Source organism: Oncorhynchus gorbuscha, linkage group LG26 (assembly GCF_021184085.1).
Source record: "Oncorhynchus gorbuscha isolate QuinsamMale2020 ecotype Even-year linkage group LG26, OgorEven_v1.0, whole genome shotgun sequence".
Taxonomy (NCBI): domain Eukaryota; kingdom Metazoa; phylum Chordata; class Actinopteri; order Salmoniformes; family Salmonidae; genus Oncorhynchus; species Oncorhynchus gorbuscha.
Window position 1 is genome coordinate 4,349,868 of NC_060198.1, and position 25,171 is coordinate 4,375,038.

At 43.2% G+C, this 25,171-nt stretch overlaps 3 protein-coding genes across 5 annotated transcripts; 2 read left to right on the top strand and 1 right to left on the bottom strand.

Moving 5' to 3' along the window:
- Positions 1–1,706: 1,706 nt before the first annotated feature.
- smdt1b (single-pass membrane protein with aspartate-rich tail 1b) lies at positions 1,707–3,327 on the bottom strand. 2 transcript variants are annotated; one of them, XM_046331571.1, is made up of 3 exons: positions 3,131–3,327; positions 2,284–2,427; positions 1,707–1,980 (listed from the first exon to the last, which is right to left on the bottom strand). In XM_046331571.1, the coding sequence occupies exons 1-2, from the start codon at positions 3,290–3,292 to the stop codon at positions 2,290–2,292; spliced, it is 300 nt and encodes a 99-aa protein (XP_046187527.1). In that variant the 5' UTR covers positions 3,293–3,327; the 3' UTR covers positions 1,707–1,980; positions 2,284–2,289. The 2 variants fall into 2 exon arrangements, with proteins under 2 accessions (XP_046187527.1, XP_046187528.1); XM_046331572.1 differs by having other exon boundaries at positions 2,265–2,427.
- Positions 3,328–3,731: 404 nt separating this feature from the next.
- On the top strand, positions 3,732–9,514 carry LOC124015585 (putative RNA-binding protein Luc7-like 2). Its single transcript, XM_046330927.1, has 9 exons — positions 3,732–4,329; positions 4,816–4,910; positions 5,573–5,671; positions 6,044–6,154; positions 6,403–6,546; positions 6,910–7,086; positions 7,251–7,432; positions 7,534–7,722; positions 8,205–9,514. The coding sequence occupies exons 1-9, from the start codon at positions 4,269–4,271 to the stop codon at positions 8,509–8,511; spliced, it is 1,365 nt and encodes a 454-aa protein (XP_046186883.1). The 5' UTR covers positions 3,732–4,268; the 3' UTR covers positions 8,512–9,514.
- Positions 9,515–9,993: 479 nt separating this feature from the next.
- On the top strand, positions 9,994–24,831 carry LOC124015587 (centromere protein M-like). 2 transcript variants are annotated; one of them, XM_046330928.1, is made up of 6 exons: positions 9,994–10,193; positions 10,391–10,470; positions 10,706–10,804; positions 10,916–10,995; positions 22,326–22,417; positions 23,466–24,831. In XM_046330928.1, the coding sequence occupies exons 1-6, from the start codon at positions 10,137–10,139 to the stop codon at positions 23,613–23,615; spliced, it is 558 nt and encodes a 185-aa protein (XP_046186884.1). In that variant the 5' UTR covers positions 9,994–10,136; the 3' UTR covers positions 23,616–24,831. The 2 variants fall into 2 exon arrangements, with proteins under 2 accessions (XP_046186884.1, XP_046186885.1); XM_046330929.1 differs by having other exon boundaries at positions 10,709–10,804.
- The last annotated feature ends 340 nt before the right edge of the window (positions 24,832–25,171 follow it).

Consider the following 25,171-nt stretch of genomic DNA (forward strand, 5'->3'; position numbering starts at 1 on the left):
TCTGAGGGCTGCTGTTGCCTCCTGGACTGCTTTTCCTGGCCTCCATTTGTGCCCAGTTGCCAAGGTCGGCGCGTTGTTGCTCACCACTGGGTCTCGAGATTCATTCAGTGTCATTTGGAGCCTGGTTTTTGCACACTTGAATTCCTCTGTTAGACTGGTGAGGGGCAGCTTGAGGACACCATCTCCATAGAGGCCTATGGTGGTAAGGCATCGTGGAACTCCAAGCCACTTCTTTAAGTAGCCTGTGACTCCTCTTTCCATCTTCTCCACTGTTGAGATTGGAACCTCATACAGTGCTAAGTGCCACAACACCCGGGGTAGGAGACCAAACTGCAGACACCAGGCCTTTAACTTTCCAGGTAGCTGGGTGTTGTCGATGGACTGTAGGCTACTACTGATGTCTTTGCGCAGCTGTTGCACCTGGTCTTTGTCCTTCAGGCTTGCATCATACCCCCTTCCAAGGCTTTTTACCGGCTGCTCAGACACTGTTGGGATTTGGTCATCTCCGATGAAGAATTTCAGGTCAGAGAGTACTCCCTTCACAATCGAGATGCTGCGTGACTTGGATGGTTTAATCTTCATACGGGCCCAGCTGATGTTCTCCTCAAGTTTTCTGAGCAGTCTCCTGGTGCATGGGACAGTGGTGGTCAATGTTGTAATGTCGTCCATGTAGGCTCTGAGTGGAGGGAGGCGGAAACCAGAGTCGACTCGCTGTCCACCAGCAACCCATTTTGAGGATCTGATGATAACCTCCATTGCCATTGTGAATGCCAACGGAGAAATGGTACATCCCGCCATTATACCTACATTCATATGAATAATAATAATATGAATAATCTTCATATTGATGAGTATTGCATCACTAAAATGACCAAAAATACTAAACTGATGTATCTGTGTTGCCCTCCAGATGCTGCTACGAGCAAAGGAGATTGAGGTCGAGTACCTACAAAAAGAGATTGGCTGTCTAAGGAATGAAGTGCAGTCTCTAACTAAGGTACTACTGGTATATTCTGTATCCACATGATCAACCCTTACAAAATCATGATAGCACACCATAAACACAAATACTAATCTTTAGTCAAATTTCCCTCATCTTGTCCCAAGGTACTTGCATATGCCATTTCTACTGTTCCACTCCAGACCAACCATTCAACCACCATACGTGTTTACATACACAACAGAATATGGATAAGAAATGTCACTCTACTGGTCTCCTCTGTGTTGGTCTATGACCCCCCTCTAGGAGAAGCAGAGTTTGTGTGACCGCTACAAAGAGGTGTACGTGGAGCTGATTGGGATGAAGGGTCGCAGTGAGCTGGAGATCAGGGACCTCAGGGAGCACCTCAGACTGACTAACGCAGCACTGCACGAGGGGAGAAGAGACACCTGAGACTGGCCAACGCAGCGCTGCAGGAAGAGATAGAGTTGGTGGATGGATAGTTGGATACCTGCTGTGAAGAGCCAAGAAGCCATGCAATAGCACAATGTTTGTTCTTCGTTATGGCTGGCTGTGGTTAGCTTGGAATTCTCCAAACTGATATGCTCTGTTTCAACATATAGCAAAGTGAAACCGTGGTGAAATAGAGCACATCAATCTGGATTCCAGGCTAGGCTGTGGTTGGAGTTATAAGACCAAAGAATGCATGTTTTATAGAATGACAGGGACAACCACAAAATAACACCAAAGAACATACCCCAACAAATGTGTTGTTATTTTTTATTTATTTTGACACAGACTCTTTATTGAGTAAATAATAAGACACATGCAAGAGTGAAGTCTGACTGTGCTGTGACCTCGCAATGATATCAAATAATATGTAGTAATCCGTGGCAAGGAGGTGAAAGTGGGACTAAAAGGGAGGAAAGAGAGAGAAAAAAGGCGATGGAGAGGTGGATCATGATGAGGGCAATCTTCTCCTGTAGGGGGCATCTCTCTCCCTTCCTCATAGTGGCATGCCATCATTATTGCAAAGCACCCTGGGAAGGAATGAAAATGCAAGCAATGTCAATGGTCATTAATTCTCAGTTGTATTATTTCTCTTCATTCTCTTTTAGATAATCATTGGTACCATGTCAACATGTTCCAACATGACTGTTTGGATTAGGTACATACCATTATGTAAATAAGATGTTGCACGTATGCACTCTAAACTACTGTTAGGGACAATAGTATATTCAAGTTTTATTTTAGGGTAGCCTATGTGTCACCCTGGGACTAGTAATGTTATTAGCCTTTTATACATCAATAGCTGTATCAATACCTCTCTTCTCATCACTGACCTAGGTTCAGTCGTCATCGTCATCATCCTCAGGGACGAAGATGTCATGCTCCTCAAGTAGAGCCGCAAAGTTCTTGCTGATCAGCGTTCCCACGTACAGGAAGGGAATCACGACAGCGGTCATGCGGACAAGGCCGAAGGATATCTGGGTGATAGGGGCAAAAGAAAGAATGAATATCTACAATCTGAAAAAAGGTTACTACATTAACTAAAACCGCTAACATCATACACATGACTGTAAGTCGCTTTGGATAAAAGCGTCTGCTAAATGGCATATATTATTATTATATTATACAGAAACATGACCACATCAAGCATCATACACAGTATATGGTTCAAAGCCTCAGACAAGAGAACATGGGATTTTTCAGAATGCATAAATCCTCAACAATTTCCTTGATTCACATAATAAATGCAGAGGCTCAGGGTGCCATACTCATAATACAATAAATTATGGATCTGAAATGTTTTATTTCCCACAAACAGGCTAATTCAATTGATATGGGCTTTGACCTAAAAATGGACACGCCAATACCCCATGGTATTTCTAGTTGTGTTCATATGTTACACTGGTATATTCTGTGTAAGCCAATACTTTATTACATAAAACATTTACATATTAGCTTAATGGTATAATTTTTCGACGAAAAGTGGCTAAAATAATGACAATTACTTCCGTATAAAACATACACAAGTTCATTGGCTCCCGCAGTTGCCTCTCCAAATTCCTTAAAATGTGATTGGCAAAGACTGCTGTCAATCTGCTCCAAGAGTTAGGAACCTCCCACATGATGTGTAGTGTTACCCAGCCTGCTTACTAACCGACTTGACCATACATGAAAACTCACTTTATCCGGCTTTGGTTGAACACCGCCATTTGCTGTTGATACCGCATTTCGACATTGGTTCAGTCTCGTTGTGTTAGACGGTTTCAAGACGATGTTACGGCTTACTACCCCCGTATTCCTCGATACGAGGTTCCGTGAGAGCCACAAGACAGCTGTCGCCATTTTTCCAATTTGGAGTGGGCGGGGCAGCAATGTTATGGGTGTGTTCAGGACTTATGTCTATCCGTGGTGTTGGCCGAATGCCAAATGCATTTTATGACGACAGCAAAGATTAAACAATAAGATATTAATAAATACATGTAATGCACAATGTATGAACAGTCATATATAGAATGGATAATTCCAGCCATTTTGTATTATGTGCTTCTCACACACTGTCCTTGCCCATAGAATCCAGTTTAGGCCTATGTACATTCATATGCTGTCTATGCTACAATTTCATTGCGCTTGTACTTGTACTCAGTTGTAATTGCGTTACTTGCGCTAATATTGACTAACATTTATTATAGCGCTTTTTTCTTTAAAAAAATATAGAAATGCGTACGATATCTGACGACAGAGCGATCAAATGACGTTTGTGCCATTCAGCCCAACCAGCGCGCGAGGACTGCAGCATTTTGTGCGGTTCAACCAACCAGCATTTCCTTCGAGGCAGAGCGCGCTCGGAAAGAGGAGGAAGTCGAAAAATAAAGGACACCGAATTAATAAATACGTTAGAATATGTCTATGATATTTACGGTCTAACAAGGGACTGTGGTTGGTCTCACAACTACCTAAAAACCTTCGGGTTTACCTCAATTATCCGAATTTGAAATTACACTACCCGCCACTCAACATACTGTCCCCTCGCCATACTTCGAGTTGAGAGACGAACAGGGACGAGAAACATTTCGGAATAGGCTTAGCTACCTAATATTTACATTGTAAATTGGTATTACAAACTTGATAATTATAAACGTTAAGGTGGTGGAAGGTCTCAATAAGTTTTTAGCGAGCTAGTTTGTTTCAAACTATTCGTCACGAGAACTTGAGGTTCTCTGAGAAAAGTTGTTCGACGTCCACGAGCCGTCAGAGGCCTGTGGTAGAGGCTGCATGCAGCAGACACCATCGGCTTGCAGTGTGGACATAAACAAGAAACATGTCGGCTCAAGCGCAAATGCGAGCGATGTTGGACCAGTTGATGGGCACAAGTAGAGATGGTGAGTTAACGACAAGCTACATTGTTTCAGTGTCGCTCGATGTTTCAGATGAAATGTTTTTAACTAGTTGTTATCATGCTAGCTGACGTTAGCTAGCTAAGCTACCTTAGCCTGGGGACAAATGGCTGAATGCTAACGACGGCTAACTACTTGTTGTGTTCACAGTAAAGTAAACACAAGGAACATTCCGTTTCAGACCTTGTCACATTGTTGATGTTTGCTAGCTGGGATATTGTTGGCCCACGAGATGCTACTGACTGGCTACAGCTAACGTTGGACAGATAACTAGATTAGCTTGCTAAAGTTAAACTAGCTTTGGTTTCAAGGAATGAATGATCCACATGGGCATATGCACCCACCGTAATCACAATTTTGGATAATATGAAAGTGGTGTCTGGTATGCACACAGCTATTGCTTCTTGCGATTGACATGACATTGCTCTGCTCACTAACTCTCTCCCCTTGTCTGATTTATTTTTCGTGTAGGGGACACCATGCGCCAGAGAATCAAATTTACAGATGAGCGGGTCTGCAAGAGTCATTTGCTGGACTCCTGTCCTCACGACATTCTCTCCGGCACTGTGAGTACATGACATCTTACTTAGTCCAGGGGATCCCAAACTTTTTTGGCCCGTGACCATATTTTGACATATACATTTGTAAATCTTTGGGGCTTAGACAGTCTATTACAAATCAGTATTTCAATCTGAATAAAGTATGGTTTGAAGTATTGGAAAGTTCAGAAGATCATCAGGCAATAGTTTTGTATGCTCTTCTGTGTAGAAAAGAACATAATTGATTTAGTGCCTGGTCTTGTTCACTGTTCTATTGTGTCCTGCCATTGTAGAGGGAAACAAAAGAAGCGCACGTGTTCCTGAGAGTCTTATCTTTTAGTGATGGGATCATAATATTTTGTAGCTTAAACGGTCCTAAAGATAGATCCACATTTTGTAGGAAGAAAACAGAAACCTCTGTTTATTACAATCACATCTAGTGGCTATGGAGTTTACTAACGTAACCCCGGTTCTATGAACCAAGCACAATGTATTTATTTTATTTCGGAGTTCTCTCGTGACCCCATTTTTCAATCAGGTGACCCCCAGTTTGTGAAACACTGTCTTTGTCACAATGGTTGTGTGTAGTAGTGTTTATAGAACACAATGTCAGTTGCACTCCTGAGTACAGGACTTGTAGGTACAGCTTTGAGTGAATGATTTAATGGATGTTTCTCGTCGTCATATAGAGAATGGACCTGGGAGAGTGTGTGAAGGTCCACGACTTGGCCCTCAGGGCTGACTTCGAGATCGCATCCAAGCAACAGGAGTACTTCTTTGAGCTTGACGTGAGTCATGTTGGACTGTCACGTACCTAGTATTCATGTTTACCACACACACACGTTTCCTCTGCATGCAAACTGTGATCTGTTGATCAATGGATTGTCTCTTTCTCGCCCTCCTTTTCTTTTCTTCTGTTTTGTCTCCATGTAATATCTATTGATGCTTTTTCTCTAATCTGGCGACTTTAAACTCTCCTCGCCATCCGGTCCTTCTGTAGCTCAGTTGGTAGAGCATGGCGCTTGTAACGCCAGGGTAGTGGGTTCGATCCCCGGGACCACCCATACGTAGAATGTATGCACACATGACTGTAAGTCGCTTTGGATAAAAGCGTCTGCTAAATGGCATTTTATTATTATTATTATCCCCTGTCAACACAGGCTGCTGAGCACCTTCAGTCATTCATTGCTGACTGTGACCGCAGGACTGAGCTAGCAAAAAAGAGACTGGCTGAGACGCAGGATGAGATCAGCGCTGAGGTTGCCGCCAAGGTGACCGACCCCTGTTGTTTGTCTTACTTAGATAGTTCCCCACATGCTCATTAGGTGAATTGACACTATAGTTGGAATCCAATTCCATGGTATGTGTTGTTGTTCTGGTTTTTCTAGATGAATGTATCTGATTAATTTCAGAAAATGACATTTCAACCGTGTATAAGAAACTGTAATTAAAATGAGATTTTTGTTGCCCTGGTTGTCACCGTGTCATAATTCTAACCCTTTCTCTCTGGTATCAACAGGCTGAGCGGGTCCATGAGCTGAACGAGGAGATCGGTAAGCTGCTGGCTCGGGCAGAGCAGCTGGGGGGCGAGGGCAATGTGGAAGAGGCACAGGAGGTCCTGGAGAAGGTGGAGAAGACTCGCGCAATGAAGAAGGAGGCAGAGGTCAGTTGGCAGGGGGTCAAGGATGGTTGTGGTCACAACCAATCATCGGAGCTAGGAATTGTACTGTGATTAAATAAAGATGAACTTGTTTAAAAAAAATGTATAAATGGGTATTTGTATGTATATACAAACCTGTTTCAGCAAGGCCTCTTAGATGTTTAACAGCCAGGTATAAGAGGAATTTCACATGTGCACTCAAAATATATCCCAAAAGTCAGTCAATATCAGTCATTTGAAAGTGGGTCAGGCATTTGTGTACTATGTCCTAATTAACGTTAGTCTTCAACTCCGCAACATACGCACTAAGAACTTTGCAGTGTCCTAGTTCTAACGTCAGTCTGGTTTACTGTTGCCTTCTCCCAGGACGTATACAGAAACTCGATGCCGGCGTCCAGCTTCCAGCAGCAGAAGCTCCGGGTGTGCGAGGTGTGCTCCGCCTACCTAGGTCTCCATGACAATGACCGCCGCCTGGCTGACCACTTCGGAGGCAAACTGCATCTGGGATTCATTGAGATCCGGGAGAAGCTGGACAGGCTACGGGTGAGACACACACCATATACCAGTAGTCAGAACCTAGTAGGATATCACTAGTTATGTAGATGTTTACCTTGCTTTTCAGGAAGTGTAAAACCTGAGCTGTCTGAGCACAGTTGTTGCGATGGATTTGTGTACTTAGTTACGTGTTTTTTTTTTTCCTGCTACAGAAAGCCGTTATGGATAAGCAAGAAGGAATGCGACTGAGAAGAAGGGAGGAAAAGGAGGAAGAGAGAGCAAAGGAGTGGGAGCTGGAGCGAGAACGAGAGAGGGAAAAGGAGAGGGAGCGCGAAACTGAACGTGTACGGGAGAGGGAGAGAGAAAGAGAGAGGGGGGAGAGAGATCGCCGGAGGTGAGCTAAGTCTGACTTGTTCCCACCAGTTCAGACATCAAATAAATACTTCAAAATGCTTGTTCTCTTGTATTTTAACAATCCACTGATTTTTTTCACAGGACAAGATCAAGAAGCGGTGAACGATACAGGGAGGGAGGCAGCTCATCCTCCCATCGCTCGAGACGACACCGCTCCTCTCGTCCCAGGGAGGAGGGAGGAGGAGAGCGGGACAGGGAACGGGAGCGTAAGCATAGACACAAAGACGGGCATCGCTCGCGCTCCCACTCTCACAGGAGCAAGAGGAAGAGGTGAAGCCCAAACAGACAGACAGGAACCCTGATGTGATACTTAGAAAATGGCAGCTAGCCCTTATGTCATTAAAATCAAGCACCAACTAGAACTAGAACTTAATGAAATCAGGAGGTACTACTACCTTTTTTATATTACCAGGTTGCCTGAACAACAAAAAACTTGATGTTGTCTTTCCGTTGCAAATTTTTTTTTATACGTACCTTGTGCCCTAATGAACACGACCCACATAGCCCTTATGTCACTAAAATCAGGCAGCAACTAGATTAAAACAGGGAAGTACAACTACCTTTTTATTTTACCTTAATTTTACCAGGTTGCCTGCTTTTGCCAGTTTATACATTGTAAAATGTTTTGCTATACTGTGCCCTAATGAATACGAAACAGCTCTTTCCAAACAGTTTGTCTGGGTATAATTTTGTTTGTCTATCATCGGGTGCTTGATCTTTTACCAATTCTTGATCTGTTTCCTTCTACCCAGGTCTTCCAGGGACAGATCCTCACACACCCGAGACAGAGAACCCCGCTCACCATCTCAGCGCTCTCCATCAGGGCGTTCACCCTCAGGGCGCTCCTCTTCCCAGGAGAGATGGAGGGAGAGCGGAGGAGAGGGCCCACCCCGCTCCCGGGAGCAAGACGACAGGCCCGAGCCCATGACTAGGGAAGACCGGGAGAGATCCACCTCTCCAGAGATGATGGCCAGGGGGAGAGAAAGAGAGAGATCTCTGTCGCTAGAGAGGGATAGACGTTCCAGCTCAGATGGGGAGAGGGAGTCGGGGGAGATATGACACAGAGGGGGACATCCGAGGTCATGTTAGAGCAGGGGGGGTTTAGAAAGATGGAGCAAAAGTCCATTCTAATGGGCTCCTTACCCCTTCACCTGAGCCATAACCCTTAGATGTTTGCAGATCTATAAGATGGAAGCAATATGGTGGAAGCTACACTGCTTATACCTATCCAGACCTTTCAGATCCGCAATCATCAAAGGTTTATGGCCAGGTGGGAGGGAGTGAATTGGGACTGGCTGGAAGGGTCCAGGAGGGTGGTGAGTGTGTTCATTCATGTTGAAGTGCGACATAAATTGGCCAGAGAGGAATAATTGGGACAAGGAAATCAGGACGGGAGCATGCAAAGATAGTTGGTGGAGCTTTTGATTGGGATGAATGGGAAAGATCTTGAACGAAAGGAAGGAGGTTGGACTGGGAGCAACACTTTATTTCATGTAATAATTGGATATTGGGACGGGGTTAGTAGAGGGAGATGGATGTTCTACCCATTTAAACATTATTTTATTTTAGAAATGCTGTTTTTTATTTTATCATTATGATTGACAATGTTGATGCTGTTGTCATTTTCTGGGTTCCAACATGGATCCAAAGATCGGTTTCATATGGGGGAGCGCGTATAGTGTGTACAACTTAGATTTATACACAAACAGTGATGAACAACCACATATTTGAAAGATAAACATACTTGAGAGTACCACTTAACTCTTCACACTAATATGGACATGTAGAATTCAATATAGTTGACAACGTACACAAGCATTTTACATACTGTTACTTTATTGGTATTCAGCAGAAACCCATGGTCACACACACACACACACACACACACACACACACACACACACACACACACACACACACACACACACACACACACACACACACACACACACACACACACACACAGTCAGTCCTTTTGCTGTGAGTCAAGGTGGATGTTTGGGGGATCTACCTTGCTGTGCCAGCTACTACAAAGTTAATAAAAGTCCTGCTTCCATTGTGACTCATGTTTCCTGTCCATTCTTAATGTTGGAATCCTTAATTGAAACAACAAAGCAGACAACCTGTCTGTGTTTTGGTACAAAGCTGAGGGATGGGCCTGGAGGACTGTAAACCTTTCAAATTCATAGCTATGGATGACAGGACTTACCATGATATAAACAATTATGTTAACCATGTTTTGAGGTTATATAGTGTTAACATTTTGTTTTTAACTTTGGAGTATAACAAGCTTAAACTTGCTCATGAGGCATTTATACATTACATTCAAGAATCAATGGGTATATATCATTCATTTATAAGTTCAAAAATGGATGAAGCAACTATGGCTTCAGCTTTAATTTACTGTTTATCAAAGAAATATCCGAATTATTGTGCAGCAGGGTAGCAGCAGGGTTACATTTGTGTAGTTACACTTTTTAGACAGTAGATTGCAGTCGTGCTCCTTAAGAAAATGGCAGCGGAAGAAGACGTCATGACGTTTAACGGAAGTTTGAAATTACGCGCCACAAATGTCATGGATAAAAAAAAATATTCCACCATAACATTGGAGTTGTGTATGAATTGTTATTTGGCCACAGGATTGTTGAACGCTTTATAACACAATTTGACTTTTTGGAAGTAAAATGTCTTTACTCAAACCATTTAGTAAACTTCCTGGACTAAACACGGCGAACATACTGGTAAGTGGTCCTGTAAGTAACGTTGGCCTAGGTAGCTAGCAAACGTAACTAATTAGCAAAGATTCTTATCACTACGACAAATGGGACATTACTGCTATCCAGATTTTTGATACATTTACATAAACAGAAGTCAGTTAGATAGCTGACACAACACCGCTAACTCACCCGTTACTCAATGAATGTGTTTCTTATTCCAGCTGGTGGAGAACGAAGAGCAATTTCAGCAGAAGTTAGCTGACACTGTTGTTCTTCAAGAGAAGACTGTCAACGTCAATGTGTAAGTACTGAATTGAGTTCTCAACTAGCGAGCTAGGTAGGGGTTTTGACTAGATGGTATACAGCTACGGACGGAAGAGACTTTTCATCACATGTTAGGGGATTTAGGTTTAAAAAAGGATTCGAGTTAGCTAAAATGCTCTCCTAACCTGCTACGAAAAGTCACTTGACAAAAGTAGCTGTATACCATCTAGTCACAACCCTTCTAACAGTCTTGTCTTGTCTTTCTGTACCAGAAGGTTGGCCAGAAGCCTCCCACTCCCCATGGAAAATGAGGAGTCTCGGCCGCGGATAGATCTGGTGGTTTTCATCATTCACCTAACCTCAGAGCTCAGGTACATTCACATACAGACAATAAGAACCATCCATAGGGAGATGGACCTATTGTGTGGCTTTTACTGGCCTCCACTTCCAGTGGTAATGCTACTGCTTTTCTCTCTCCTCAGCTTCCAGTCAGCAGAGACCTCCCTCAAGTATTTAGACCCAGGTTACTTCCAGGGCAAAGTCTGCTTCCTGGTTACCAGTGGTAAGGAAATGAACTCGCCTGTCTATCCTTCTCCTTTATCCATCTTTCATCAACACTTATCACAATTATTATATATATATATATTTTTATTTGTACTTTTACCCTGTTTTCTCCCCAATTTCATGGTATCCAATTGGTAGTTAGTCATGTCTCATCGCTGCAACTCCGGTATGGAGTCCTCCGAAACGCAACCCAGCCAAGTCATACTGCTTCTTCACACAAAGCCCGCTTAACCCGAAAGCCAGCCGCACCAATGTGTCTGAGGAAACGAAGGTTACGTATGTAACCACGGTTATGTGAGCAGTATGGATCACTCCCAATATATTGGTATCACTCCGCGGCGGAGGGATACATCTGAGGTGAGGATTTACAGATTTACTCCCGTGTACACCTGTGTCACAGCTGGGGTCCGCCCCTATATATAGACCCCATGGCTGCGACACGTTCTCTACATCATTTTTGAGGTGCCTCTATATATTATTATTTATTTTTTAAATTTCACCTTTTATTTAACCAGGTACGCCAGTTGAGGACAAGTTCTCATTTACAACTGCGACCTGGCCAAGATAAAGCAAAGCAGTGCAACAAAAACAACACAGAGTTACATATGGAATAAACAAGCGTACAGTCAATAACACAATAGAAACATCTGTATACAGTGTGTGCAAATGAAGTAAGGAGGTAAGGCAATAAATAGACCAATAGTGGTGAAGTAATTACAATGTATCAATTTACACTGGAGTGAGATATGTTCAAGTAGAAATACTGGTGTGCAAAAGAGCAGAAAAACAAATATGGGTATGAGTTAGATAGTTGGATGGGCTATTTACACATTTACGCAGGGATTTACGCAGGGATTGGTAAGCTGCTCTAACAGCTGACGCTTAAAGTTAGTGAGGGAGATATAAGTCTCCAACTTCAGTGATTTTTTTTTTTTTTTTTTTTTTCAATTTGATCCAGTCATTGGCAGCAGAGAACTGGAAGGAAAGGGGGCCAAAACAAGTGTTGGCTTTGGGGATGACCAGTGAAATATACCTGCTGGAGCGCGTGCTACAGGTGGGTGTTTCTATGGTGACTAGTGAGCTGAGATAAGTCGGAGCTTTACCTAGCAAAGACTTATAGATGACCTGGAGTCAGTGGGTTTGGCGACGAATATGTAGCAAGGACCAGCCAACGAGAGCATACAGGTCGCAGTGGTGGGTAGTATATGGGGCTTTGGTGACAAAATGGATGGCACTGTGATAGACTACATCCAATTTGCTGAGTAGAGTTTTGGGGGCTATTTTGTAAATGACATCGCCGAAGTCAAGGATTGGTAGGATAGTAGTTTTACGAGGGTATGTTTGGCAGCATGAGTGAAGGATGCTTTGTTGTGAAATAGGAAGTCGATTCTAGATGTTTAATGTCTGGAAGGAGAGTTTACAGTCTAACCAGACACCTAGGTATTTGTAGTTGTCTTAAGTCAGAGCCGTCCAGAGTAGTGATGCTAGTCGGGCGGGCGGGTGTGGGCAGCGATCGATTGAAGAGCATGCGTTTCGTTTAACTAGCTGTTAAGAGCAGTTTGAGGCCACAGAAGGAGTGTTGTATGGTGTTGAAGCTTGTTTGGAGGTTTGTTAACACAGTGTCTAAAGAAGGACCATATGTATACAGAATGATGTCGTCTGTGTGGAGGTGGATCAAATTATCACCCGCAGCAAGAGCGACATCATTGATATATACAGAGAAAAGAGTCCGCCCGAGAATTGAACGCTGTGGCACCCCCATTGACTGCCAGAGGTTCGGGACAACAGGCCCTCCGATTTGACACACTAAAATCTCTGAGATGTAGTTGGTGATCCAGACGAGGCAGTCATTAGAGAAACCAATGCTGTTGAGTCTGCCAATAAGAATACGGTGATTGACAGAGACGAAACCTTGGCCAGGTCGATAAAGACGGCTGCACAGTCAGTACTGTCTTTTATCGATGGCAGTTATGATATTGTTTAGTACCTTGAGTGTGGCTGAGGTACACCAGTGACCAGCTCGGAAACCAGATTGCATAGCGGAGAAGGTATGGTGCGATTCGAAATGGTCGGTGATCTGTTTGTTCACTTGGCCTTCGAAGACTTATGAAAGGCAGGGCAGGATGGCTATAGGTCTGTAACAGTTTGGGTCTAGTGTCTCCTCTTTTGAAGAGGAGGATGACCGCTGCCGCCTTCCAATCTTTGGGAATCTCAGGCGATGCAGAAGAGAAGTTGAACAGACTAGTAATAGGGGTTGCAACAATTGCGGCAGATTAATTTTAGGAAGAGAGGGTCCAGATTGTTTAGCCCAGCTGATTTGTAGGAATCCAGATTTCGCAACTCTTTCAGAACACCAGCTGTCTGCATTTGGGTGAAGGAGAAGCTGGGGGGCTTGGGCCAATTGCTGCAGGGGTGCAGAGCTGTTGGCCGGTGTTGGGGTAGCCAGATGGAATGCATGGGCAGCCGTAGAGAGATGCTTCTTGAAATTCTCGATTATCGTGGATTTTTCAGTGGTGACAGTGTTTCCTAGTCTCAGTGCAGTGGGCAGCTGAGAGGAGGCACTCTTATTCTCCATGGACTTTAGTGTCTCGAGTAGAGGTCGACCGATTATGATTTTTCAACACCGATACCGATTATTGGAGGACAAGAAAAGCTGATACCGATTAATCGGACGCTTTTAATTTTTTTGTTGTAATAATGACAATTACAACAATACTAAATGAACAATTATTTTAACTTAATATAATACATCAATAAAATCAATTTAGCCTGAAATAAATAATGAAACCTGTTCAATTTGGTTTAAATAATGCAAAAACAAAGTGTTGGAGAAGAAAGTAAAAGTGCAATATGTGCTATGTAAGAAAGCTAACGTTTAAGTCCCTTGCTCAGAACATGAGAACATATGAAAGCTGGTGGTTCCTTTTAACATGAGTCTTCAATATTCCCAGGTAAGAAGTTTTAGGTTGTAGTTATTATAGGAATTTTTCTCTCTATACCATTTGTATTTCATATACCTTTGACTATTGGATGTTCTTATAGGCACTTTAGTATTGCCAGTGTAACAGTATAGCTTCTGTACCTTTCCTCGCTCCTACCTGGACTCGAACCAGGAACACAACGACAACAGCCACCCTCGAAGCAGCGTTACCCATGCAGGGCAAGGGGAACAACTACTCCAAGTCTCAGAGCGAGTGACGTTTGTAACAGTATAGCGCGTAACCCGATAACTAGCTAGCCATTTTACATCACATCGTTACACCAGCCTAATCTTGGGAGTTGATAGGCTTGAAGTCATAAACAGCAGAGTTGCTGGCAAAACACATGAAAGTTAGTCTGCTCTATCAAATCATAAACTTAATTATAACATAATAACACACATAAATGTGGGCCTTCGGTCATTAATATGGTCGAACCCGGAAACTATCATCTCGAAAACAAGACTGTTATTCTTTGAGTGAAATATGGAACCGTTCTGTATTTTATCTAACGGGTGGCATCCATCAGTCTAAATATTCCTGTTACATTGCACAACCTTCAATGTTATGTCATAATTACGTAAAATTCTGGCAAATTAGTTCGCAATGAGCCAGGCGGCTCAAACTGTAGCATATACCTTGGCTCTGCATGCAATGAACGCAAGAGAAGTGACACAATTTCACCTGGTTAATATTGCCTGCTAAACTGGATTTCTTTTAGCTAAATATGCAGGTTTACAAATATATACTTATGTGTATTGATTTTAAGAAATACATTGGTGTTTATGGTTAGGTACACATTGGCGCAACGACAGTCCTTTTTCGCGAATGCGCACTGCATCGGTTATATGCAACGCAGGACACGCTAGATAAACTAGTAATATCATCAACCATGTGTAGTTATAACTAGTGATTATGATTGATTAAGTTTAATGCTAGCTAGCAACTTACCTTGGCTTCTTAACAGGCGGGCTCCTCGTGAGGCAGGTGGTCAGAGCGTTGGACTAGTTAACCGTAAGGTTGCAAGATTCAATCCCTGAGCTGACAAGGTAAAAAATCTGTCGTTCTGCCCCTGAACAAGGCAGTTAACCCACCGTTACTAGGCCGTCATTGAAAATAAGAATGTGTTCTTAACTGACCTGCCTAATTAAATAAAGAGTAAATAATGGTGGAAAAAAACATCGGCAAAATCGGCATCCAAAATTACCGATTTCCGATTGTTGTGAAAACTTGAAATCGGCCATTCCGATTAATCAGTCGACCTCGAGTCTCTAGCACCGTAGAGGATTGGAGTGATCCATATAGCTCACATAATCGTGGTTACATATGTAACCTTCGTTATGTTTCGCTATATTGGATCACTCCAATATATTGGTATTCCCGTATCAGATTAGTCGGTGCTAGAGGGACCTGGCCAGCCAGCGGCGAAGTCCTAGTGCGGGACCAAGACGCAGGGACCGTCAGTGTGGAAGGGGGGTCCCGACACAGTCCCCGGAAGGGGAGGTGATGCCCAGGACCGTTGAATCCACTGCAGAGGGAGATGCCACATTTACCTGATAGTACCTAGCAAAGGTGCAAGAGGAAGCCCAGCTGGCCGCAGCACAGTTCTCAGTGAGGGGCACTCCTCTCAGTAGAGCCCAGGATGCAGCCACACCTCGTGTTGAATGTGCCACCACAGATCCCAGCACTGGCATGCCAGCCAGGCTGCATGCTGTCGTAATCGTGTCCATGATCCAGTGAGAGAGCTTCTGCTTTGATAGCCCAGCCCCCAGGACTCTCTCACCATAACAGACAAAGAGCTGGTCTGTTGTTCTCACTGACCGTGTCCACTCAACATAGGCAGCCTGTGCTCTCACAGGGCACAGCATGCCGGAGGGAGGGCCAGACTCCCCCGCCACTGCCGGGAGGTCATAAGCAGACAAGATAAAAGGGATGTTCACATGCCTGTCTGACAAAACCTTAGGGAGGAATGAAGAGTTGGGGCGGAGAGATATACTCCTCCCCCCAGTGTCCATCCTTTAGCCCTCAGAACTTACCGAAAGAGCATGGAGCTCACCACCCTCTTTATGGTAGTAATTGCTACCAAGAAAGCCACCTTAATAGAGAGGTGTTTCAGGGAGGCAGACTCGAACGGTTCGAAAGGTGGCTTTACCAAAGCTGTCAAGACTACATTGAGATCCCAGTTCACCAGTGAGCGGGTCCTAACTGGACGCAGGCGACGAACCCCACTCAAAAACCTGGAGACCAAGGGATGGCGTCCCACTGGCCTGTCCATCCACCTCACAATGCAGGCAGATATTGCGGCCAAATACCCTCTCAGTGTTGAGGCTGACAAGCCCTCATCCAAGCGAGACTGCAGGTATTGGAGGACATACTGCACCCCACATGACTCGGGCACAACCTCAATGCCAGTGCACCAAGAGCAGAACAACCGCCGGCACAACTGGTATGCCGCGGTTGTAGCCGGCGCCCTTGTGCTCTGCATGGTGTTCATTACACACTCCTGTAGTCCTAACATGGACCATTGGTACTGTTCAGTGGCGAATCCCACAGACTGAGGCGGTGTGGCATCGGATGCCACAGAGTTCCCCGGCCTGAGACAGCAGGTCTGGTCTCATGGGAAGTTGCCAAGGTGTCCCAGACAACAGGGACAGAAGAAGGTTGGACCAGTATGGGACCACCAGAAGCAGATGATGCTCTTCCATCCTGGTCCTGTCCAGCTCAGCCTGGATCAGGGGAAAAGGGGGGAATGGGGAAAGCTCCAGCCCTGGCCAATCGAGAGCCAGAGCATCCAAGCCCAGAGGCCCTGGTGGCTCCAACATGGAGTACCACAGGGGGCAGTGTGCATTGTCCAGGGAGGCAAACAGGTCCCCCTGCACCCTCCTGAACTTGTCCCACAGGTGCTGCACCACCTGGGGATGTAGGCTCCAGTCCCAAGGTGGTGGGCCCTCCCTCGAGAGCATAACCGCTGTCACACTCAGGATGTCTGATATAAGCCACCGCTGTGCTGTTGTCTGTTCTCACCAGGATATGTCTTCCTTTCAGATGTGTAAGGAAAGACCGCAGGGCCAGCAGTACAGCTCAGCTTTCTAGTTTATTGATGAGCCTGCTGCTCCAAGGGGGTAGCCAACAGCCGCAGGCTAATCTGCCCTTGGTCGACCACTTTGCCCTTTGAGACCGGGAGAAGTGGCCGGGAAGGTTGTGTCAGGGGTCCTGCCGGGGCCCGCCTCTCCTCTGGCGCCCGAGCGCCTGGGTTTCCCATGCACGTCCCTATGGCGTTGACGATTGACGATTGACACCATCACACCTGTAACAAAGGGAAGCTATAAGCTCGGGGCGTCACACCTGTAACAAAGGGAAGCCATAAGCTCAACCAAGACACCAAGGCCACGGAGCAGGGGTCAGACGCCCTGGGAGAACTTATGTCGTGACCCCTTTGGAGGAATAGGAACCCGGTAAAGGATAAATTACCCAGTACCTCTGCAAAAACTGGGGAAGACCCGTGTGGGGGAAAAACAGGCTGTTGCTTCACCGCATGCTGTGCTGCTCCCGTTGTCGTCCCTTAGCACAAGACGATGGGGCAGGAGAGGGACCCCACCCTCTGGAGCAGGGAAAGCAGACAAGACACCTCCATCATTTCCCAGAGGAGCTCCTATGTGTCCTCCTGCAGGTAGGCCTATAGCAGCATGGCTGCGTTGGTAAGGCAGCCAAGAGAGAAGAGGGACCCATGTGTGGCTTTCAAATCCGCATCAAATACTCTGGGGGGGGGCTCCGGCCTCGCTTCCTGGGAAGGGTACTGGGCCACGAAGAGGGACTAACAGCTCGCTGCCGAATCACTCCTGCGGGAGGGAGCTCGTCCCCAGCGTGAGCCCGAGCCTGGCCGACCCACTCGCGCATGGCCTCCAATCGCGCCAGGTGCAGGCATTCTGAGAACACCACACAAAACAGGCATCCAGTGCATACATGAGGTATGCGGATGCCCAGGGGGGATGCCACCATCACACCTGTCACAAAGAGAAGCCATAAGCTCAGCCAAGCCAACAAGGCCACGGAGCAGGGGTTTGACGCCCTTGGAGAGTTATGTCGTGACACGCTTGGAGGAATAGGAACCCGGTGTCTTGTCTTTGGCATCATTAAACTGAAGATGAATCTTTATCAAATGACTCTAATTATTATTATTATGCGATTTAAATTGATTAATCATGTAACTGTAATTAACTAGGAAGTCCGGGCACCAAGGAAAATATTCAGTTTACAACGTTATAATTTTCCTAATATAACTTTTCATATATTTTCATATCTGATCAATAGTCTTCTGATTAATGAATTATTTATTTTACCTCACGTTAGTCTCATTCCAAATGTCGTAAATTGTTGGTTATCTGCACGAACCCAGTCTTCACAATGAGTCATCCATACATCAATTGTCTAAAATCATTTATTCACTAAGTAATTCACAGAAATGCATAAACAAACAGTAGATAGTTACAAGGAAATGATAACAGAGTTTCCCAAGTGGGATAAACCGGCATCGCGGCTTGTTGTACAAAAGGGAAGTGGGGGTCGACTGAGATAAGACAACACACAGTTGATAATTATAACATTTGTAAGGCTAATCCTTTGCACATGACCGCTCACTCATTCGGGAACAATTGCAATCCAAAAATATATTAACGCTCAGTGTGTCGTCGGGGTCTCTGTTGAAAAGTGATAACCTTTGTCCTCTCGTAATTGAGGGAAACATGGTCTGTTGAGAAATTCTCAAAGTGGGGCTTTTCTTCGGGAGGGCAGAAAAAGACTGTCTCATGATGCCAGGTCCAAACTGGGCTCATGGGCGGTCCTCTGATTTAGTTAAAAGGGAATTGGAGTTTCCTTCATTAAACAGTCCAAAATCACATTACACAATTTTACAAACAGTATCATCTTCACTCATTCATCTTATACAGCAATTAGATGTAAACCTCATATCTGAGGCTATTATATAAACAGCGTTATGGTAATGTGATCGTATTGTCTCCCATGAGTTTCACCAAATTGTACCAAACAGACCAGTTCGTAGCTGGTTACTTCACCGATCTTTTATACCTTCTCCAGAACATAAATGTTGTTCAGACCTCAAGTTCTGTGAGGTGTAAGAAATGCCTTTGTTGTCTATGAAAATTCACTCTGTCTCAAAACTGTGGCCATGAGGAGATAATCTCCTCCAGGAATTTCCGACCTCTCTCTGACCACAGCAGCCTGGGTGCAGGAGACAGGGATTGGGGGATGGGGCTTGCTGTACCCAAAGAGGGAAACGTCATGACACCGGTGAGGGATAAATTACCCAGTACCGCTGCAAACACCGGGTAGACCCCAGTGGGAAAAACAGGCAGACAAAAAAACAGCAACCAGGTAATGGATAAAACATTTAAAAAAAGATTTATGCCAATATTACTTACCGGTTTCATATCCAAGCAGTGAAAACAGAACCATATGGAGTAACACCCGTTAAGGAACTCCAAAGTTAATGTCTCAATGTAGTGGAAAGCCCACTACGATACTCTTACACTCTGCAGGGGAAAGAACATGCAGTATGTTAAGACAATTCACAACACACAAACACAGAACAAGCCAGTCGGCAAGTTGTGTAAGGTAAATTACAGTTTGTGGCAGCAAGAGCCACCAATATATTAATGCACATGGAGTCGTAGTGTAACGCTAATGAAATGCAAGCATGACAAACCACGGGCGGAAGATACAGATCAACCATGCACAGCGAGTGGAGCACTGAAGAGGAGGGGCTGCAAACAGCCAGTGAGTATACTTCCACGCAAGATATTGCACTTACCAGCGACTTACCAAGTGAACTTCAGAAAGTTTGTACCTCAACATACAGACGGAGGAGAACGAGAACGTGACGCGGCCATGGGGTCTATATATAGGGGCGGACCCCAGCTGTGACACAGGTGTACACAAAAGTACATCTCTAAATCCTCACATCGGATGTATCCCTCCGCCGCAGAGTGATACCAATATATTGTAGTTATGTTACTTAGATTGACACACCGGTTCATCAGTTGACAAGGGGGGTGTGTTTAAATGGTCTAATGCTGTTATGGTCTAATGGTCTAATGTTGTTATGGTCTAATGTTGTTATGGTCTAATGGTCTAATGTTGTTATCGTAGAATGTATGCACACATGACTGTAAGTCGCTTTGGATAAAAGCGTCTGCTAAATGGCATATATTATTATATTATTATTATTATTATTATTAACTAGCAAATCTAGTGCAGTCCATGTTGTTATGATCTAATTGTCTAATGTTGTTATGGTCTAATGGTCTAATGTTGTTATGATCTAATGGTCTAATGTTGTTATGGTCTAATGTTGTTATGGTCTAATGTTGTTATGGTCTAATGTTGTTATGGTCTAATGATCTAATGTTGTTATGATCTAATGTTGTTATGATCTAATGCTGTTATGATCTAATGATCTAATGTTGTTATGGTCTAATGTTGTTATGGTCTAATGTTGTTATGATCTAATGGTCTAATGTTGTTATGGTCTAATGGTCTAATGTTGTTATGGTCTAATGGTCTAATGTTGTTATGGTCTAATGGTCTAATGTTGTTATGGTCTAATGTTGTTATGTTCTAATGTTGTTATGGTCTAATGGTCTAATGTTGTTATGGTCTAATGTTGTTATGATCTAATGGTCTAATGTTGTTATGGTCTAATGGTCTAATGTTGTTATGGTCTAATGTTGTTATGTTCTAATGTTGTTATGTTCTAATGTTGTTATGGTCTAATGGTCTAATGTTGTTATGGTCTAATGGTCTAATGTTGTTATGGTCTAATGTTGTTATGATCTAATGGTCTAATGTTGTTATGGTCTAATGGTCTAATGTTGTTATGGTCTAATGGTCTAATGTTGTTATGGTCTAATGTTGTTATGGTCTAATGTTGTTATGTTCTAATGTTGTTATGGTCTAATGGTCTAATGTTGTTATGGTCTAATGTTGTTATGATCTAATGGTCTAATGTTGTTATGGTCTAATGGTCTAATGTTGTTATGGTCTAATGGTCTAATGGTGTTATGGTCTAATGGTCTAATGTTGTTATGGTCTAATGTTGTTATGGTCTAATGTTGTTATGGTCTAATGTTGTTATGGTCTAATGTTGTTATGATCTAATGTTGTTATGGTCTAATGTTGTTATGGTCTAATGGTCTAATGTTGTTATGGTCTAATGTTGTTATGGTCTAATGTTGTTATGGTCTAATGGTCTAATGCTGTTATGATCTAATGTTGTTACGATCTAATGTTGTTATGATCTAATTGTCTAATGTTGTTATGGTCTAATGGTCTAATGTTGTTATGATCTAATGGTCTAATGTTGTTATGGTCTAATGTTGTTATGGTCTAATGTTGTTATGGTCTAATGTTGTTATGGTCTAATGTTGTTATGGTCTAATGTTGTTATGATCTAATGTTGTTATGATCTAATGGTCTAATGCTGTTATGGTCTAATGTTGTTATGGTCTAATGGTCTAATGCTGTTATGATCTAATGTTGTTACGATCTAATGTTGTTATGATCTAATTGTCTAATGTTGTTATGGTCTAATGGTCTAAGTTGATGATCTAATGGTCTAATGTGGTTATGGTCTAATGTTGTTATGGTCTAATGTTGTTATGGTCTAATGTTGTTATGGTCTAATGTTGTTATGGTCTAATGGTCTAATGTTGTTATGATCTAATGTTGTTATGATCTAATGTTGTTATGATCTAATGGTCTAATGTTGTTATGGTCTAATGTTGTTATGGTCTAATGGTCTAATGTTGTTATCGTAGAATGTATGCACACATGACTGTAAGTCGCTTTGGATAAAAGCGTCTGCTAAATGGCATATATTATATTTATATTATTAAATATAATATGGTATTTGTGTGGTGATGTTGTATGGTGTCTTTAGAACTCACTGACTGGTCCACAATGTTGGTTTTGATCTGTTCTTATATATTGGAGTGATCCAATATAGTGAAAAATAATACCGTACGCCTGGCAACCGTGTCAGTGTGCATTGGGCCTGGCCCGCCACAGGAGTTGCTGGAGCTCGATGGGACAAGAACATCCCTGCCGGCAAAACACTCCCCTAACCCGGACGACGCTGGGCCAATTGTGTGCCGCCCTATGGGTCTCCCAGTTGCGACTTGATCCAGGCTCTCTAGTGGCACAGCTAGCACTGCGATGCAGTGCCTTAGACCACTGCGCCACTCGGGAGGCCCTCACTTATCACATTCTATCATCATTATATTGAAAGATTTCTATCACCTGTGTTTCTGTGGTGTGTCTGTGTCTCCTCCTCCAGCTCGTAATGTGTCAGTGCCCCCTGAGCGGCTGGTCTCTGTGAGGACGCTGGCTGCATCCCTCCACTGCCCCTTATTGTGTGCAGAGGATCAGGTATGTGTCAACTGTATCAGTTAACGCATAGACATGATTGGCAGGTGAAACACTATATTTGTATTTATTATGCATCGCCATTAGCTGCTACCAAGGCAGCAGCTACTCTTCCTGGGGTCTGGCAAAAGTAAGGCAGTTATACAATTTTAAAAAAACATGATTTATTTGTATTTAACCTTTTATTTAACTAGGCAAGTCAGTTAAGAACAAATTCTTATTTACAATGACGGCCTACCCCGGCCAAACCCGGACAACACTGGGCCATCTGTGTGCCGCCCTTAGGGTCTCCCAATCACGTCCGGTTGTGATACAGCCTGGAATCGAACCAGGGTCTGTAGTTACACCTGTAGCACTGAAATGCAGAGCCTTAGACTGCTGTGCCACTCGGAAGCCCCAAATACATACATTACAATACATTTATAAGAGAGTTCACAATACACTGTGTGCACTCAGGCCCATACTCCACTACCACATATCTACAACACAAAATCTATGTGTACATGTGCGTATGTTATCGTGTGTATGCATACATGTCTCTGCCTATGTTTGTGTTGCTTCACAGTCCCTGCTGTTCCATAAGGTGTTTTTTTTATGTTAAAAAAAATAAATCTGATTATACTGATTGTATCAGTTACCTGATGTGGAATAGAGTTCCATGTAGTCATGGCGCTATGTAGTACTGTGTGCCTCCCATAGTCTGTTCTGGACTTGGACTGTGAAGAGACCATGTCTTGTGGGGTATGAATGGTTGTCTGAGCTTTGTGCTAATCGTTTAAACAGACAGCTCGGTGCTTTCAACATGTCAATACCTCTCACAAATACAAGTAGGGATGAAGTCTCTTCTACTTTGAGCCATACTAGAGCCTGTAGGACCTGCCTTGTTGATAGTGTGTGAGTTTGTTTATTTAATGAAGCTTGTGTTATGAATAGACTGACGGATAATACAAACTCATTATCTTTTATAAGTGTGTCATTCTGTTATTTCATGAAACATTTGTTTTTTCCCCCATTTATTTATTCCTCCATCTTCCTTTCTTTCTCCACTCAGACAACAGAGGGGGTGACCACGGCAGCATGCCGATTACTGGCAATTCTCAAGGTAGCGGCCGGTCTTGTCCCTATGGCAACTGGTCTCTACCTGTCCACCTTGACCCGCTGCACTGTGCCCTCTGACATTGACCAGCAGAATTTTGAGTGATCTTTAACCCAGTCCAGAACATCACCTGGACGAGCCAAGTCTGGTTGACCAGGTAGTTACATGGACTGTTACTTGTGCTCAATAGCTATTGCGGTCTCTAAAACAGATAAACGTAACAGGTTTATATAGAGTGGACTGCATGTGATAACATTAACATTTTGTTTGTATATACAGTTTGTTTACCATGCACTTAGTACCTTTTAAAAAATACATTTTTGGTTTTGTTCACATTGTAAACTTTTAACCATTTACATTTTTTTGTGGCTTTGATCTCATTTGTAAAGGAAATGGTCTGGTATCGTTGTAAATATAATTGACGTTACACACTAACCTTACTTTTTTAGAATGTCTCTTGTTGCTGTGTCAATATACTGACATTAGGTGGAGTGCCTGCTGCCTGGCGAAAGCCGTTGGTTCAATGCCTCCAAATTGCTTTCTGGTTGCTATAGAAACAGGATGATAGAAAGGATGTGGTTTTCTGAGATACGCCCAACAGTGACAATTGAACCATGCAATTGATGTCCCCTTATCTTTCATTATGTAGTGTTTCTTTGACCTACGTGAGAAATAAACGGCTTAGCTAGTTGATACAATCTTAAAGATGCTTTTATCAAGGTTTTGTAAAATTTCAGCCAGTAGTTTTAAAAGTACTCGAGTCAAAATAGGTTCCTGAAAATTGTGTACAACGTCAACCATTTTGTATGCAATTTTTTTTAAATAACACAATTCTTGCAATATGTTACAAATGTGTTTGTGCTTAAGATCCTGTTAAACCTTTTTAATTGTGAACCAGCTATTTGCAGACTCCTGACCTCCTCACTCCTACCCGTCTCCCTCCTCCCACCTATTTCCTCCATCCCTAAACTCTAAGTTCACATCCCCTTCCTGTTCAGATCAGGTATTTTGATAACCCTAGGTTGAAGATCTCCAGTGTGCTATCCCACTGGACAAAGACATCAGTTCAACGTCATTTGATTGAGTTTTCAACTAACATAAATTCAACATGAAATAACATATTTGAACCATGTAACTGGATTTAGGTTTTAAAGTTGGGTCAAAAAACAGAAACATTCCCGAAATCCCTTTACATTGACTACTTTTTTTGCATATCCAATAAGTTTTCCACATTGATTCAACATCATCAAATGTATTTTGTTGTATTTGAAATGGCGTAGAAACAACATGCAGTTGAAGTCGGATGTTTACATACACCTTAGCCAACTACATTTAAACTCGGTTTTTCACAATTTCTGACATTTAATCCTAGTAAAAATTCCCTGTCTTCGGTGGGTTAGGATCACCGCTTTATTTTAAGAATGTGAAATGTCAGAATAATAGTAGAGAATTATTTATTTAAGCTTTTATTTCTTTCATCACATTCCCAGTGGGTCAGAAGTTTACATACACTCAATTAGTATTTGGTAAATTGTTTAACTTGGGTCAAACAGTTTTGGGTGGCCTTCCACAAGCTTCCAACAATAAGTTGGGTGAATTTTGGCCCATTTCTCCTGACAGAGCTGGTGTAACTGAGTCAGGTTTGTAGGCCTCCTTGCTCG

Excerpts from the sequence above, each read along its gene's own strand:
- smdt1b (XM_046331571.1), bottom strand. The coding sequence starts at position 3,292 with ATGGCGACAGCTGTCTTGTGGCTCTCACGGAACCTCGTATCGAGGAAT. Across the intron at positions 2,428-3,130 it reads TTCAACCAAAGCCGGATAAA|ATATCCTTCGGCCTTGTCCG; the intron begins GTGAGTTTTCAT and ends CCTATCACCCAG.
- LOC124015585 (XM_046330927.1), top strand. The coding sequence starts at position 4,269 with ATGTCGGCTCAAGCGCAAATGCGAGCGATGTTGGACCAGTTGATGGGC. Across the intron at positions 5,672-6,043 it reads AGTACTTCTTTGAGCTTGAC|GCTGCTGAGCACCTTCAGTC; the intron begins GTGAGTCATGTT and ends CTGTCAACACAG. Across the intron at positions 6,547-6,909 it reads CAATGAAGAAGGAGGCAGAG|GACGTATACAGAAACTCGAT; the intron begins GTCAGTTGGCAG and ends GCCTTCTCCCAG.
- LOC124015587 (XM_046330928.1), top strand. The coding sequence starts at position 10,137 with ATGTCTTTACTCAAACCATTTAGTAAACTTCCTGGACTAAACACGGCG. Across the intron at positions 10,805-10,915 it reads CACCTAACCTCAGAGCTCAG|CTTCCAGTCAGCAGAGACCT; the intron begins GTACATTCACAT and ends CTCTCTCCTCAG. Across the intron at positions 22,418-23,465 it reads TATTGTGTGCAGAGGATCAG|ACAACAGAGGGGGTGACCAC; the intron begins GTATGTGTCAAC and ends TTCTCCACTCAG.